The 18,094-nt window shown below is 34.2% G+C and overlaps 1 protein-coding gene across 23 annotated transcripts in view; it reads right to left on the bottom strand.

Annotated features, from left to right (window-relative positions):
* The window catches only part of DLG2 (discs large MAGUK scaffold protein 2), a 1,668,408-nt gene that overhangs the window by 641,869 nt on the left and 1,008,445 nt on the right, over positions 1-18,094 (bottom strand). Inside the window, exon 1 of one of the 23 annotated variants that reach the window (XM_036221822.1) lies at positions 10,077-16,136. The exons of 18 other annotated variants lie outside the window; for them this stretch is intronic. In XM_036221822.1, coding sequence (XP_036077715.1) covers positions 10,077-10,385 — 309 coding nt within the window. In that variant the 5' untranslated portion in view covers positions 10,386-16,136. Of the gene's footprint in view, positions 1-10,076; positions 16,137-18,094 lie in introns of those variants that run through there. 4 more of the 23 variants (XM_036221813.1, XM_036221825.1, XM_036221814.1 and 1 more) reach the window with 4 other exon arrangements.

Here is an 18,094-nt window from a genome sequence, read left to right as displayed (position 1 = left end):
GTTCAGTTATGGGTTTTTGACGTGGCAGTACCAACTACTGTACCCTGAGCACTTATTTTTAATGATGAAAATGATGGAGAAAAAGTCATGTACTCTGCAATAAATTGTACAGAAACTAATTATAAAATAGTATTTCGTGACATTATTTCAATCTTCTAGAGAACAAGTGACTCCTTAAGTAGACAAAGAAACTGTGCAGAATTAGATTTTTTTTTTTTTTGGTTGTCCTCTGAAGCTACAGTACCATAGTTTTCATCATTGAATAGCATGACCCACTTGAATGCAGAACATCGTTTTTGAACAGTGATTCCAATATTATGACGCACTACAGAATAGAATAAAAATTTGAGTAGAAACATAACAAACTAACAAAATGATATACCTATGTTAACAACTTTTTGTTACAATTGTTATTACATAGCACAACTGTAAGGACAGAAGATGTCACTCTTGATCTTAAGGCACTTGCAAAATTTGTAATAATAATAATAATAATAATTTTAAGTCAAATCCAAACTGATAAGTACCTTGATATTCAAGGCCCTGTGCTAATATCCATTCAGAAATCAAGAACAACTTACTGACCTATCGCTACATGCTGGGGGTATTGGGGAGAAACAAGAGTAAATAAACAGGTTATGCTCTATTGAAATTCAGATTAGTGAAGAGATAGACAGACATAAAGATATAGAAGACACAGTCTCTCCTCTTCATAGCCATGATGCAGCTGACAAGTCTGGGTCCAAATGCACAGCTTAATAATAATTCTACAAGAATTTCACAAAGAGGTGATTGAATAGATGGCTATTGTGAATTAGGTTCTATGATGAGCATGTGAGGACTCCCTTACTCTGTAATCAGAAGACTGAGAAGGAAACAACTAAACATAATGTAAGGTAATAGGCTAATTGTTCAGGACACCATGTTAAATACAGAGCTAAAATGAACTGGAAACAATTAAAAAGAAGTGCTTAAATCAGGTCTTTAAAAAAAATGTATAGGCTTTGGTAGGCATTTTATCAGTAGGAAATGGAAACCTGTTGGTCTTGTGGAGAGACTGGCAAACGTTTTCTATAAAGAGCCAGACTGTAAATATTTTAGGACTTCCTGGCCCTAGAATCTGTATTGCAACTACTCAACTTTGCCATCGCAGCACAAAAGTAACCATAGACAATTTGCAAACAAATGAGCATGGTTGTGTTCTAATAAAACTTTATATACAGATAGATAGTATAATTGAAATTTCATATAATTTTCTCATGTCATGAGATAGTCTTATTATTTTCTTCAACTAATAAAAAATATAAAACCATTCTTAGCTCATGGGCTATATAAAAACACATAGTAGGTTTGATTTGACACACGGGCTATATTTGCTGACTTCTGGTCTAGCTGGAAGGCAAGCTAAACACAAATACATAACAATACACATAATAATATCAAATATCTAAACCAGTGGTTCCCAGTTCTATCCAATCCAACCTTTTCATTTTATAATAAATGTTTGCAATATTCTCCTTTCTCCATCTGAAATTCATAGATAATACAACTGTCTATACATAATTTTTTATATAATGCCTAAATTGAAGTAAAAGAAATATAAAAAAATATATTAAAATAATGTTTCAATATGGTAATTTGTGAGACAAGATACCATTTCTTAAAAGAAAGAGAGGAAAAGTGAAGGACCAGACATGATAGATCCTAGACTGAAAAGTAGTGTTGGAAGAAATGATAATAGATCATTTGTATGTGGTAAAAGATCATAATAAATAACTTTATAATACATATAATATAGTTAAAAGTAAAAATGTAAATAGAGAAAGCAAAAATGTCTTATTTTTTACAAATGAACTGTTCCTTATAGCTTTAGTCTCAAAATATTTTCATTTTATATTAGGCGGGCCAATGAGGAAATTTATTTATCACCTATCTATATCTATCTATCATCTATCATCTATTTATCATCTATGTATATATGTATGTATGTGTCTATCTATCATCTATATATCTAATATCTATATCTATCTAACTGTCTATCTATCTCACTTATTATCTCTACCCCTATCTATTTACCTTTGTTTGGAATTCCCCCTCATGTAAAGGTATATATTTAATTTCTAATTCAAAAGACCTTAGAATGCTAACCTTTGATTAAAAAAAAAAGGGAGGACTAGGGAATAGATATTAAAAATACCCAGCTACCCTAAAGCTTATAGAAAAATTGAGTATAGATGATGACCTTTGGGGCAATAGCAGAGTAATGCTAAGAACAACAGAAAACTCTAAAAAAAAATAACTTTGGATAATTTTCTCAAAATAGATTCTTGTATAATAAAAGATTTTTAAAATAAATCTATGATATGACAATCAAATAAAATATATTTAAAACATTATTAATTAAATTTGGTGAGATCATTATATTTCATGTGTTTCAATCAATTTAAAATCATTGGTTCTATGTCTATTAAAAGGAGCCTAAAGTCTCTTCGATTTCATATTTGCAGATGACATTTACACATGTAGACCGATACAGGAGAGGTGTATCAGTGACACAACTATCAGAAGCAGCAGCATTGATGTAAGAATGAGATTTTCAAAAATGGGACTCAATTACTGTTAAAATTACAGAACAAAGTACAATTATTCCTTGATTTACACAGGAGTTACATTCCTAGAATATTTAATGATTATTGAATTATTTCCGATAATTTTTATTGTTTATAAAAATAAATTTCATTTTGAAGGCTTAGAAAATTATAAAATTTAAAAAAATCTTTATGAATATCTAGTGGAATGTTGACAATCGTGCAGCACATGAGACAATTCTTTATTGTGCGAGATTGGTCTGTACATTATAGTGCATTGAGCATCCTTGGTCTTCTACTAAATGCCTGTATCACCTCCCAATCATTATCCATACATAAGTACCTCCATGCATTTCTAAAATAATTTATAGTGGCTTTTTTTCTCACCTTATCTCCTTGGAGACTGTTGGTCTGAATTATGAAATAGTGGAATTTAGGTTTATGTAACTTTAATGCATTATCAACAAAATGCATGCTTAATAATTTTCTGCATATCAACAAATTGCATGTTTAATAATTTTCTGTTGATAATTACACTTCATGAAGATGAGCATATAAGGGCTGAGGGAAGAAAAGCAGTTTGAAACAGTAAAAATAACCCTCAATTCCGAGCTCAAAGACATTGATCAATTCTGCCATGATTTGAATGAACTTGAGCGAGTCTTTTAACTTTTCTAGGCTTCAGATATACTAGATGACCTCTAAATTCCCATTCAGCTCTGATATAATTATAAAACATTATGTGCCTTTGGGAAATTAAGAGAATGGAACAAAGTAGAGTACAGAATAGAGAATAAAATTAGGGGAGGCTACATTTGTAATAGATGAAACAGTATCAGAAAAAGGAATAGGTCAGACAATAGAGATGATGCTATTAAAGAGAGATATTTGGTAGCTGAATGAGACTCCAAACATTCAGTAATGCGAGATGATGTTTTCTGACTTCAAAGACAGACAATATCTATATGCACTTTTATTTGGTAAGTTTACAGTACATGGTGCCTAATTCCTTACCATAAATTATGCAAGATTGAATACAATTTACAAATACCCACAGATTATGAGGTCTTTCTAAGAGGAAGTATCTTTTTCTGGTGTCAGTGGTGTGGGATCACCTCATTTTCAGATCAGCACAGTTCTTAACCTTGATCAGAAAGGAAAGAGCTCCTTAGGGGTCCAAACATCTCAGGGGTCCTGGGACCAGAAAATAAGGTAGAATTGGGGAAATCTAGAATTCTACTAGAGGGTTCCAATCCTTCCAACCACGAAAAATACTACAATCCCTTACAGTGATTTCCTACTAAATTAGAGAATGAACGAGGTCTCTGGGGATATTTTGTCCTCCAGAGCACCTCAAACAGGCCTTTCTGTAAGACGTGGCGGAAAGCTTAAGGGAGGTCAGATAGACCTACATTTGATACTAGTTCTGCTCTATCTGTTGAGCCATCATGAGCAAGTTACTCTTTTAAATTTATATTTAATTTAAGTATAGCTGTTATACAGTCTTATATTGGTTATATTAGTTTTAGGTGTATAATATATTGATTTGACATTTTTATACCTTACAATGTGATTACCCCATTAATTCTAATAATCATCTGTCACCGTGTAAACTTATCACAATATTATTGACTACATTCCCCTTCCCCTATCTACCCATGCCCTCCCTCTGGCAACCATCTCTTTGGTCTGTTTCTTTGAGTCTGTTTTTGTTTCATTTTGTTTGTTTTGTTTTTAGATTCCACATATAAATTAAACCACACATCTTTCTCTGCCTGACTTATTTCACTTAGCATAATACCCTCTAGATCTAGCAATGTTGTGGCAAATGGCAAGATTTCATTCTTTTTTATTGCTGCATAATATTCTGCTGTATATCTATATATGGAATATACATATGCAACTTTTTTTATCCATTCATCTATCCATGGATACCTAGGTTGCTGTAATGAACCTAGAGGTGCATGTATCTTTTTGAATTCGTGTTTTCATTTTTCTTTGGATAAGCATCCAGATGTATAATTGCTGGGTCATGTTGTAAATCTATTTTTAGTTTTCTAAGGAGTCTCCATACTCCTTAGTAGCTGCACCAGTTTTCAGTCCCACCAGCAGTTACTCTTAACCTCAGTTTCCACATCTGTGAAATGGGAATCAAATAGCACACTTTTAGCGTTGTTGGGAGAATTCAAAGAAATGACTAATGTAAAGCCCTGAACAGAGTGTTTCATACATGGTGGATGTTGTGAGTATTCAATATATATTATCTATGTGGTTTTCTGTTCTACCCTCTGTACTTTGCTTCCCCTTGTCCTGCCCTACGGAGAATGTTCTGCTGATGTCAACACCCAGAAGCAGGAGTACTTGGATTGTTGACCAAGTGGCTGCAGCTCTGCCCACAGAATGCTTAGAGCGTTAATTCCTTTGGTGATAGCTCTTCTTCTATTGTTTCCCTTGTGTTGGGGCTGCTGGTGTTTTCCAGAGGCTAAAAAAATCTTACTCTACCTTGGTAAGAGGCTTTTTTTTTTTTTTTATTAAAGACATCAGTAGAAGCAGCCACAGAGTTAAAACATGCTATCAGATCTTTCTGACTGGACAGAAGCTGAGCCTGAGCTTTCAGCATAGGGCAATCCTACTTCTTGGATGAAAAAGTCCTCTGCACTCAATTTGCTGCAAACTGCTGTTTCTGGAGGAGCTGCAAAGGAACTGTTAGGGAAGATTTATTAGAGTTTGGCTAAATACTTCATATGCAGTTCTAGCAGAATATTACTGAGAAAATCTTCTATCATCATCTACCTCTGAATACAAGCTAATGGAAATGTTAGTTCTTCAATACAATTCTTTTTTTCTTTGTTTTCTTTCTTTTTCTGTGTGTGTGTGTGTGTGTGTGTGTGTGCGCGCGCGTGCGTGCGCGTGTGTGTGTGCACATGCACGCGTGCACTGTTGCAAATCTCCAAAAATCCTGAAGGACAAAATATCACCCCATCATCAAGTGGTACTATGCCAAATGTTTCTGGATAGTTGCCTAGCCTAACCTTCACCATCAGAAAATCCAGTGGACAAACTAAACGTTTTAACAAAAGATCACAGTAATGATAATTAATTTGATGGATAATAAGTTTTTCAGGTTAAAAAACATAATTTGGATATTACTGGTAATCATAAATACCTTTTTATAAATTGAAAACTTCCTACTTTCTAAATGCCATGCTGGACTCTTTAGGTAGACTATTTTTAATTCTCGTTATATTTCCGTACATGATTTTATCCTAACTTTTACAGCGGCAACAAATTACTCTTAAAAAGGTTAAGGAAGTGGGGTCACATAGAGCAAGCAGGTTCAAATTTAGGATTATCTAGTGCTAAAGTATACATTCTTTCCAAAGTGCTTCCCATTAATGAATGGGTGTCTGTTGACAGTCACCAAACATTAGTATTGGTCGTTTAGGGAAAACTAAAGCCCAAAAAGCTTTATTGACCATGAAGCCTAGCACATAGAGAGTAGCAGAGCAGGCACTGTTATCTGGGGTGACTCCATGCTGCCGACTCAATGGAATCCTCATCAAGGCCCATCAGTCTCTCACCTCATGGTTTTATGGGCTCCCTGAGCAGTTCCACACAGGCATCAGGGTGTGACATGTGTTTCTGTTTTTGTTATTTTTGTCCCCAAAGCATATGTCTCTTTGCTTACTTGATAAACACAAATTTGTTCAAGATTCAATTCAATTGAGCGCAAGTATATTACTACCTTTATGAAGTCTTCACTGACTCACCTCTCTTCTCTTCCCAGAAAATCAGGTATAATGAATTAAGGAATAGGTTATTGTTATTAGCCAACTTTCTGTGGACTTATTATTCATTCATCCGTAAATATTTGTTGAGCCTCTACTATATGTAAGCACTGTGCTAAGTGCTTTACATGTATGTTAATCATTCCTCACTACAATCATATGAATTCAGTACTATTTTTTTTTCTCATTTTAGATAACAGAAATTCCAGGCCTGAAGAAATGCAGTATCATTTAAAAAAAAAAAAAAAAGAAAATTATCTTGCCCTCTCACCTCTGTGTCCAAATATATATTTACTATAGAATTTGTAGCATTTTCTGGAACTTTGTTTTACTTCAAACTGTGATTTATGATGATATAATTCTGTGTATATAATGATATATTTGCTAAATATTATATACTATTAAAGGTCATGAGCTTCACAATGGTAGGTAGAGGCAGTATCTACTTTGTTCACTATTATGTCCACAGGGCCTGAGAGAGTGGCATGTAGAAGGCACTCAGGAAATGAAGAAATGAATGAAGAAAAAATGCATGGATTTCTGCTCTCCAAGTCTTCACTGTTCTGTGCTGCCCTCCTCGCCGCCCCCCTTCCCGGGGTCAGTCTGCAAATGCCACATAAGCAATGACGGGATTTATTTTTCCCCAAGGCCAACACTATTATCCTAGACATGCATTCTAGAACTCACTTTTGCACACTATAATTTTCCATTTTCTTACCTATTATTATGGCTATATTAATTTGACATATCCAAATGGAATGAAAACTTATTTGAGATGGGAGAGAAGCTGTTTTTTAGTACTGCTGAGGAACAACATAATGACAGAATCCTGTTAGTACACAGCACCCCGAATAACAGGAGTCTGGGAAGGAGCCTTGGGGGGAACTCAGGACATTACGATGGCCTTCTATTATAGCAGCCAGAAATCGCACTGCCGATTTCCATGTAATACAGCAAATATCTATCTCAGAGGGCAGGATCCCAGCTCCCAGACACTTATTAGCCCTCAGGCACGTTCTGTACCACATGTGGGTCCTTCAGCTATTCTAAAACATGCACTTCCATTCTCTCTGCTTTATCAAGGATTCTGTTTAGTCTCAGCCTCCATACTTTGTTTTACAATGTTTCATACAACATCTCTAGTTAATTTAAAAGGTAAAAATATACTTGAAACCTACACAATTTTATTAACCAATGTCACCTCAATAAACTTAAAAACTTTTAAATAAAAAATAAAGGGTATAAATAGTATAACAAAATTCTCAAAACAGACTTAGTTTTAATGGACACTTAGATTCATATACACTTATACTCTCTTGTTTTTGTGACAGTTTACATGGGCATATAGTACTTACACATATCTGTATAGTTCAAACATTAGATATAATCTGTAGATACATCTGTAAATGCATACATATGTATGTATATATATCAGCATTTTGAGTATCTATCAGAAGTAAAAGAAATATACTTTATACAGAGAGAATGAAACGTTGTTTGTAAGAACAAGCTAGTACATTCTAAATGAGAAAAGAATACAGAACTTCATTTTTTATTTGAATGTATGTATATGTATGTGTACATAAGTATAAGTATATATACGTGAGAATACATGAAAATGTCAATATACACAATTCAAGTAGTTAGATATTAAAGAGGTATTTAAGTACATATATTAAATTATATGTATATATGTACATATAGACATACTAAAAATTATTCATATAACATATTCAAAAGGGTACAGGAGTGAGATGAAAAGAGAAACTGATCAATCTAGCTTAGTACCTTTATGAGAATAAGCTGGTAAAAAAGTGAAAGGGTCAGGTGATAGAAAAGTGTCACAACATTGAAGACCCTAAAAATATGGTATTATAACTCCATTATTTAAAAATCATTGTTATTCATAGCCAATTATAAAGTGTACATGTGAATAAAAGAGAAAATGTACAGGAATGTATATGCAAAAGAATAACGGGAGGTAGCTGCTTCAAATTATTGTCTCTCATATGTCACTGGATCTTTAATTATAAGTGCAGAGAGTCTATTTTAATCATCTAAAACATTAAATGACTATAAATTTAAGATAAGTAGGAGGTTGACTTTGTTAAAAACCAAAGAAGGGAAAAGTTTCCCTTGGATGATAAAAAAAACACTGCCGAGATTTTTAGAAAATGGTTATTATAATGTAGTATTAGAAATTTTGATTTGGGAAACTATCATTTTTGAAAATGTATTACATATTGGATAAAAAGATTATAACAATAAAACGAATTTGCTTATTCTACTCCGTGCAGAAACCATAAACTAGATGTGAGTTTGTCTTCTTTCCCTATGTGAGCCTTGGGAACATAATCTATACAGAGATATAGGTTAAAGGCATTTAAACATGTGCATTTATTAAAAATATATAGAGACTTCAAAATTGTTGAGACTTGTTATGCAGCTTGGGATTCGTGTTAACATTAAAAAATAACTGAGTTTCCGAATGTCAGGCTCCATTTCAAGCTAGTTTAATACTAAAATGACAATATATTCTTTATTTAAATCAGGATGCTAAGATACATGATATAAATGCATCAAAAGCCATATATTTAGCCAGGTATCTGCAAATATATCATTAAGATCTAGTGATATACAATATTCTTGGAAGTACTTTTCATAAAACTAACATAAAAATTAGAATGTTCTCTATACCTCTCAGATTATAACATTTTACTCATGATCAATATTCACTTCTCAATTATGCTAAAAGCCTATGAAAATCAAGAAAGGATTTTTTTTTCTATAAACACAGCTTTTCTCTTTTCAATGCATATTTAAGAACAGTCATTGTTCTGTACTTATGACAGTGATTATAGGTGCATTTTACTTATTTTTATATCTTTTACAGAAAGTGGTTTTCTCTCTCTGGATGGAAGCAGAAAAAAATGAAGCAATTTAATTTGGGGTAAAATGCTAGTAATTTGGGGCAAGAATAAGCTGGGACCAAATTAAGGGAATCTGCACATCTGCTTCAGGAATGCATTCTAGAAGAGAGTTATAGTTTTTAATATAAATAACCTATTGTTTTTCTATGAATAAATGAAATATTTGATTATTTTATTCTATGTGTAATCGTCCTGTAGCTTGTTCCCAATTATTCCATTTGTTTGTAAAATGAATTATTTAGTATAAACAAATTTTATTCTCTATTACTTCAAAGCTATACAACATTATAAGAATAAAATTAGAACAGTATACTTCAAATCATTATTTTCCATAACTGAATAAATATTCTTTTATCTTTAAAGAGATGGGAAGTATCTGATTAAAGTTCTTTTTCTCTTCTTTAAAATAAAAGCAAACAAACAAAAAAAAAACCCAGGCTAGGCAGAAAAGAAAAGTTAACAACGATTAGGAGAAAAAGTGCTGCTAAGACTGTGATGCAGAATAGTAAAATCATCTGAGGACTAGAGAAGTTGAACTTGGAGAAAAGTCACTGAAGAAACTGAGAACAGCATCCTTGGACTTTCGCAGGCCACCCAGAGGTTCACAAACATCTGTGAAAATGACAGATTTTCTTGGCCTACCATTTTCCAAACAGACATACTCAGTCAGCAAAGAGGACTCAGCAAAGTTTCCAAACCATGCTAACCTTACACAATTTGCTCTCAGTTTCTTCCAGTTCTTAAGGGAAATTCATAAGGAAAAGGCTCACCTGTACTGGGCTGAACCAACCATGTGGGCAGGCACAATGCTCCCCACAAGTCCCTTTGCCCTTGGTGCTCGTCTTGTGGGGACTTTTCCGCACACTGTCCCACAAGGTGACCAGCTTGGTCCTGTTTGAAGCTGGGCCCCCGGATCCTGAGGAAGGCATGGTCTGAGAATTGTACCCGAGCCCCTGAGGGCTCCTCTGCCAGCCACAAGCGCAGTGGGCATCCCTGATCAGTGTGGGTGCACTCCTGCCAGCATCCATCCTATCGGACCCCCGGCTGCAGCTGTGTTGCTTGGTGAGGTATGCATTCATACTGCACTGATGCCTACTCTTTCCTTTGGTCAGCTCTGCACAGGAATGTCTCCTCCCTCACACCCCTTTCTTCCAGGCAGTTGTAAAAGTCTTTTTTCCTCTCCCGTGGATCCCTCAGTATCTTTGACAGCTGCTACAAGCAGTGCATCGTGGGAGCGGTGGGAGCAGTGAGAGCAGCTCCGCACAGCATTATCTGCGGGCTGGTAGCTCTTTGTCAATAGATGACTCAACTCACAGAGCAACTTGACAGTATCCCTGCTCTAGGCAGAAGCAATCAATGCTCCACACAGCTGGGCTACAAGACTGTACACTGTGTTACAAACCCTTTTTGGATGGAGCCCCACAGTAAGGAATACTCTCTGCAATTTGGCATTCTAGCTTTTCCTTCTCCTAGCTGATCCCCACACAAAATACAGACCTTAGGAAAGACAGTTTCTTATCAGACTAGCAGGACCCTTCTTCCAGGAAAGGGTGCATCTAGGCTGAAACAATATAGCATAAGCAATTTAAAATGATGGGAAAGTTAACCTGTCAAGGAATTTCCAACATTTACAGGAATCACTTATCTAGAGACATATCTGCCAAGAAAGACCAAATAATGAGGTAACTAAGAGCATCAAAATGAACTCCATGGACATTAATTCATTTAGAAAATCACTGAGAGCAAGCCCAATACTAAAGTTCTTTAAAATTTGCAAGTCTAATTTGTGTTAAATAATGATTATATATTATAATCTTGATTTAGATTATAATGTAACATAGATTCTTTATGCTATGAATGATTATTAATTCTTTCTGATTCTAAATAAAGCATTTTTCAAAGTTCAAAACTGGTGGGTTGGCTTATTTTAACTGTTTTCCCTTACCCCAAATTATTCTGAAGATTTTCTTTCAAATACTTTACCACAACAAATACATTCACCACAGAGAGAGTCTGCATTTTAAAGTGAAAGACACATCCAACTCTGCCATCCAGTATTTTGGTTTCCAAAGACAGAATTTTCGAATTCTTTCACTGAAAAATGAGTGAATCCTATCCAATTTAAAGCAATTGCCTTCCAAAGAGGACATTACTGTTTTAAAATTTTAGTATGATTGTAGAAGCCATACATACAGTATTTCCAGTAAAGGGCAAGGCATTTAGAATTTTTATTTTGTTTGAAACATTCTCCATCTATAGCCTAAATATCTATTTTTATCACATATCCCTGAGGAAATAATTTTGGTTTGATTGGAAAGGAAGCTGCCATCCATGTAGCACCAAATAAAAATGACAAAATCCCATGATATAATAATTTTACCTACAAACCACCAGATTCTATTAGATCTACCGTCTCAGTGGATTAACCAGGTGTTGGGACAGTATAGACCTTATTTCTGACTGGGTCAGCAAGATTCTTATTTCAAAAGCCAGGATTATAACATTTCAACACTAGGACCCACTGGATAAATTATCGTATAAATAAAAATCCAGAACAAAAGAAGCGGATCTTCTCTGTTTGTGGATCTCCATGAGAGGGTTCTTTTTCAAATTCTACACAAGGGGTTGGTGATAGTACTTTACCTGGCACAGCTGGTTTATAAAATGTCTTTGCTAAATAATCACAACCAATTGTATAAGTCCAAAAGGCAGGCCCTGGCCTGTCATTGGCCACATTTTCCCCAAACATCTAGCCCACTGCTTGACCAGCACATAATAGTCTTAAAAATACTTTTTGTTTTGGGATATATAAATAGAAGGAATAAGTAGAGAAATGAAGGAGTTGACCAACATTTTTTTTAAAATAATATTTAATTCAGCAATGCTCCAGAAACATGTTATTTTTTTTTTTCGGGTTAGCATCAGTGCCGGTTTTGATGTAAGGAAACTAGCCAAAAAAAAAAAAAGAATACTTGAACTGTTGGGCAGAAATAACAATGGCATTAGTGGCCTTTTTCCTGAAAGAGAATCAAGGAGTCAAGATCAATGCCTAAAAACAATAAAATTGAGGCAAATAGATCATGTGATACTTAGTGAAAAAATAAAAAGAGAAGAAAATCATTTCTCTCTCTCTCTTGCTCTTTTTTTCTTTCTCTCTCTCCCTCCCTTATTCTCTAGGCTGAACCAACGGATAATACCTGAAATAACTTCTAGGTCAAATGAATCCCTAGAAAACTTCATATTTGTCTAGTGTCACCATAATGCCTGGTGCATGTTTATACAGCAGGACTTGATGTGATATGGCAATACCATCAACCTCAAATGAGAATGTCAGAAAGTGATAAGTTTGGCTTTCTCAAATCTTATATAACCATAGATACTTCTCTAATATTTCAGGCAGATATCATTGCTCAAAGGCCCATTAGCATCTTCAGGAAATACATGCCCTGTTCTCACCCATTTGCTTCTCAAATATAAGAATCAATCTGCACAGGAGTAAGTCAGTGTGACTCCATTACAATTTTGTAATGGAGTGTGCAGCTTGCAGCAAGACAGTAAATTTCCTGGCTGGGCACTACTCAAAATATTATAAATCTTTGTAGGGACCTAAATCTTCTGTGAATGAGTTCTTCATAATGATCTATTTCTTCCCAACACAAGGACAATAGAAGTTGTTTTAATAATCTCAGTATGTCATTTCTATATAGACAAATAAATGCAGTAGGTTGCATAACTAATGTTACCTTCCTTCAAAGATCCTAAAGAGCATAGCAAACTTTCATTAAACTTATTAGAAGACTACATTAAAATTATTCTTTCACTGTATTACATGTAAAATAATTCTAGTCTCATGTTTTCTCCTCTCCCCACATTTTTTTTTTCTTTTCAAACATAGCATTTGGCTTTCCATGTCTGAGGACAGACCACTTAAACAGAAAAATATGGCCAACTAGCCCATTGTACTGTGAGGCAGACTTACTAATTAAAGGTAATTCAATTTGATCAACTGTAATTGGACAATTGTAATGACCATGAGATGACATGAAATTCTGGTCAAACAAGAATTAGTGGTGCACAAGTACATGTCCCACTTATCATTGTGATTTACCATGGGCAGATGGTGCACAGGATGGTGCCTATATGAGATATATCTTACTGTCCTCTCGTTGACCTGGCACTGACGCCATAGAGGGATCTTAAAACGAATATCCTGGCTTGATCAATTTACTAAAAAATAAATAGCAAAAATGAATTACTAAATAAAGTGTACTGCATCAAAACACTACACAGATCTTTTTTTTCCAGATAAAATTTCCTTCAGGCATTCTCTGCATATGGGAAATAAAAATATTAATTATAAAAGAAGAGCTAAGTGCTTGCTCCGGGATGACTGGGTAGTAGAAGTCCTTTAACAGACACAAGTAATGTGTTAAATAATCATTAAATGGTATAAAGTACTACATGCAATTTCTCTTAATTTGAAAAGTGTAGACAGTTTACTCCTATGACTATAAGACCAGAGATGTTATAAATGCTAACAAATTAATATTCTTCTATACCTAATAACCTCTTTCCTAGGAAATCTTCAGATCCATGCAATCTACCTTTCTAAATAAGAGAGAACGAAGAATATTTAAGGCATTTTGGTCTCTGAAATTATCTCCAAAAGATTTAAACAAATTTAATCATAAATATTAGGAGGCAAAATGGTAGGAATAAACAGTGTGAAAGGATATATGCCTAATTGCCACAGAGATTTAGTCTGGACAGAAGATTTAATAGGAAGGAAAAAAAAAAAGGAAAAGAAAGTTTTAAAATGTCTCCAATTCTCACTAATATCCTTGTATTCCACTGAGTGTTGACGGGGGAGAAGATTAATCTTAATTAATATAAGGCTAAATTATAAAATAACTTTCAGGAAATGCAGATTTATTATAGTCTAACACAGTAACACTTAGAGAAATAAGAACACAAGTTACGTGATGTTTCTTAGAGAGTATGAAAGGGATGTGAATAAAAAGGTAATAATGATTTATAATTTACAAATTTTAGCAATTGAATCTAAGTGATAAACTATACTACTACAAGAAATTTGTTCTCATCCTTCAAGATTAGACTAATGTCACTTCTGCGAAGCTTTCCAGACCCCCTTGGCATATCCAGTTACATCTACAATATTTGTATACTTGTCTGTGTAAATACCTTTCACATTTGTCTGTTTCTCTTAATCACCATGATGTCCTCTAGGCTGAGCTAACATCATTTCTCAGTCGAACTGCTAAAACACCTTCCTAACTGGTCTCTGGCATCCACCTTTATTCCAATTCATTCTCACACTGTAGACAGAGTGACTTCTTCTAAAATGTGAATACAACCAGGCCCTATCCTGCTTGATACCTATCAATAAAATCTCATTCTCCACAGATCTTTATCCCCACTGACAGCACAATCTTTAGTGGCTTGCATGGTCCTTAATCATGTCCTAGGTGACCTGGCCTCTGTTGCTTTTACCAGTCTCATCTGTGTCTCACTCTTGTGCTCTATCCTCCATCCACACAGGTCTGGAATACCTGTGTTTAATCTCAGCTGTGGTCATTGCACATGCTCTCTTCCCCTCTCCACACCTTCACATAATTCACTCCCACTCACCCTCCTGTATGGTGCATAAAGGGATAGCTTCCCAAAAGTCATCTCAAGGAAACATACGTAATAATACAATACACCCGAGAATGGACTTACTATGCAATGCAGCCTCAAAGCAAATCTCTCAGACCTTCCTTCCAACCAGACTGCCATCCCAAAGCCTCTTCTATTCAGAAATTCTGGAATCTTGTCTTCCAGAGTTCAACTTAAATATCACCTTTTTAAAAAAGCACTCCCTGGACACTGTGTCCTGTCCCCTTCCAGAACAGATCACGTCACCCTCCCAGGAAATACCCATTTAGCACCTGTGTGTCTCTATTTCAACACTTATGATAACTGTATTTAAAATGAGAATTACACTATCACTTGTTTTGTGCCATTTTTCTCAAACAGAATGTAAGTAATCACCATTAAGGAAGGGAGAGGCCTCTCTTTTTGTAACTGTATCCTCTGAGCCAAGCACAAAGTAAGTGTTTAGGATTTAATAAAATACGTCAAATGAGAAAAAAACAGAAAACTGTCTTTCAGTTGTTATATGAACTTAGGCATTCAGGTCTGTGTTCTACCTCTCAGTGCAAAATAAATAAATAAGTTTTTTGAATTTAAACACAAAATAACAATGTGCTCTTAAGGGCATCATTTAAGTGAAACATTCAGTATGGCTGAGTGGTATAAGCGCATTAACTCATTGTTTTTTTTCCTTAAAGAAATTTGCTAGTGGTGTTATAATACTAAGAAACAGAAACAGCTTCTTTTTATGTAAGATATTCATTCATAAAAGCTGAACTTCCTGACAGCTGTAATTTTCTCTCAAGTGTTGTCCAGTTGTTTTCCCTTTATAGCTAGATAGAGCGAAACAGGGAGTTGCTCCCCGAGTCAAAAGCCAGTCAGTGGCAAAGCAGGGAGAGAATCCCAAACTCCAACCACCCAAGTCTCAATCTTCTTGGAATGATATAATTCAAAAGGCATAGTGATTTCACAGAATATTAGACTATATTAGACAGCAACGAGTCAAGATGACGCCTCCTCTTTCTCAACAACCAAGTCAGAAAGTTAAAGAAAATTAAAGAGTATTGTTATTCATAACCTTATTTAGATCTTTTAAAATTGTGGTTAAAAAATATATGAGATCTACCAATTAATGATTTTTAAGTGAACACTGCTGTTAACCATAAGTACAACATTGTACAGCAAATCTCTAGAACTTTTCATCTTGTATAACTAAAATTCTATTCCCTTTTGAAAAGAAACTCCTCATTTTCCTCTCCTCCCAGTCCCTGGCCACCACCATTCTAGTTTCTGCTTCTATAAATTTATTACTTTAGAAACCTCATGTAATATAAATAAAATGATGCTTTGTCCTTCTGCGACTTGCTTATTTACTTTAGAATTATGTCCTCCCGTTTCATCCATGTTATAGCATATGACATAATTTCTTTGCTTTAATGAATAACATTTAATTGTATGTATGTAGCACATTTTCTTTAATCATTCATCTGTCAATGGATATTTAGGTTGTTTCAACATGTTGGCTATTGTGATAATCCTTCAATGAACACAGGAATTCAAATATCTCTTTGACATCTCAATTTCAATCCTTTTGGATAAACAAACAGAAGTGTGGTTGCTGGGTCATATGATAGTTTTATCTTTAATTTTTTTGAGGAACCTCTGTTTTTCGTAGCAGCTAAGCCATTTTACATTCCCACCAACTGTGTACAAGGGTTCTAATTTCTCCACATCCTCAACAAACTTATTTTGTTTTTGTTTTATAATGGTTATAATTAACAAGTCTGAGCTTTGTTCTTCTTTCTCAAGATTATTCAGGGTCTTCTGTGTTTCCACATGCATTTTAGTATTTTTTTTCTATTTCTGTAAATAATGCTATTGGAATATTTACACGAATTGTATTGAATCTGCAGATTATTTTGATAAGTATAGACATTTTAAAAATGTTGTCTTTCAATCTATAAACATTTATTTATGTCTTTTCTTTCATCAAAATCTTGTAGATTTTAGTGTACAAGTCTTTTATTCCTTTGGTTAAATTTATTCCAATGTTTTTATTCTTTTTGATGCTATAGTAAATGAGATTGTTTTCTTACTTTACTATTTAAATTGTTAATCATTAGCGTATAGAAACAAACAAATTTTTGTATATTGATTTTATATCCTACAACTTTACTGAATTTGTTTATTATTCTAACAGTTGTGCGAGTGTATGAAATCTTTAGGGTTTTCTATGTATAAAATCATGTTACCTTTGAATAGAAATAATTTTACTTCTTCCTTTCTGATTTGAAAGCATTTTATTTGTTTTTCTTGCCTAACTCATCTGGCTAAGACTTCCAGTATAACGCTGAATAGAAGTAGCAAGAGTGGACATCCTTATCTTGTTCCTAATTTTAAAGAAAAAAACTTTGAGTTTTTGAGTATAATGTTACTTTTAATATACAGCCTCTCTTATGTTGAGGTAATTTCCTTCCATTCCTAGTTTGGGAGTGTTTTATTATGAAAGAATGTTAAAATTTGTCAATGTTTCCCCGCCCCCCCCATCTGTTGAGGTGGTCATGTGATTTGTATTCTTTTATGTTAATGCAGTCTATCACACTGATTGTTTTTCTCATCTTGAACCATCTTTGCATCTTGAGGATAAATCACACTTGGTCGTGGTGCATGATCTTTTAAATGTGCTGTCGAATTCGGTATGCTGGTATTTTGTGTAAAATTTTTGCATTTGTTTATTCAGAATATTGGCCTGGATTTTTCTTTTCTTATGATATCTTTTTTTCTAGCTTTGGTATTATAGTAATGTGGCCTCATAAATCTGAAAGTGCTCCTGCCTCTTTAATTTTGGGGGAGTTTGAGAAGGATTGGCATTAATTCCTCTTTAAATATCTAGTAGGTTTCACCAATGAATCCATCTTGTCCTGGGCTCTTTTTCTGTTGGGAGGTTTTTGTTATTGCTTCAATCTCCTTACTAGTTATAGGTCTGTTCAGATTTTTTTTTTTTTTCATGATCCAGTCTTCATAGATTTTCAGTTTCTAGGAATTTGTTTATTTCTTTTAGGTTATATAATTTGTTGGTGCATAACTGTTCATAGTAGTCTTAAACTAACCCTTTTCATTTCTGTGGCATCAATTG

Source organism: Rousettus aegyptiacus, unplaced genomic scaffold (assembly GCF_014176215.1).
Source record: "Rousettus aegyptiacus isolate mRouAeg1 unplaced genomic scaffold, mRouAeg1.p scaffold_m13_p_5, whole genome shotgun sequence".
NCBI lineage: Eukaryota > Metazoa > Chordata > Mammalia > Chiroptera > Pteropodidae > Rousettus > Rousettus aegyptiacus.
The sequence above is the reverse complement of the archived record's forward strand: the minus strand, read 5'-3'. Positions and strand labels throughout refer to the sequence as shown.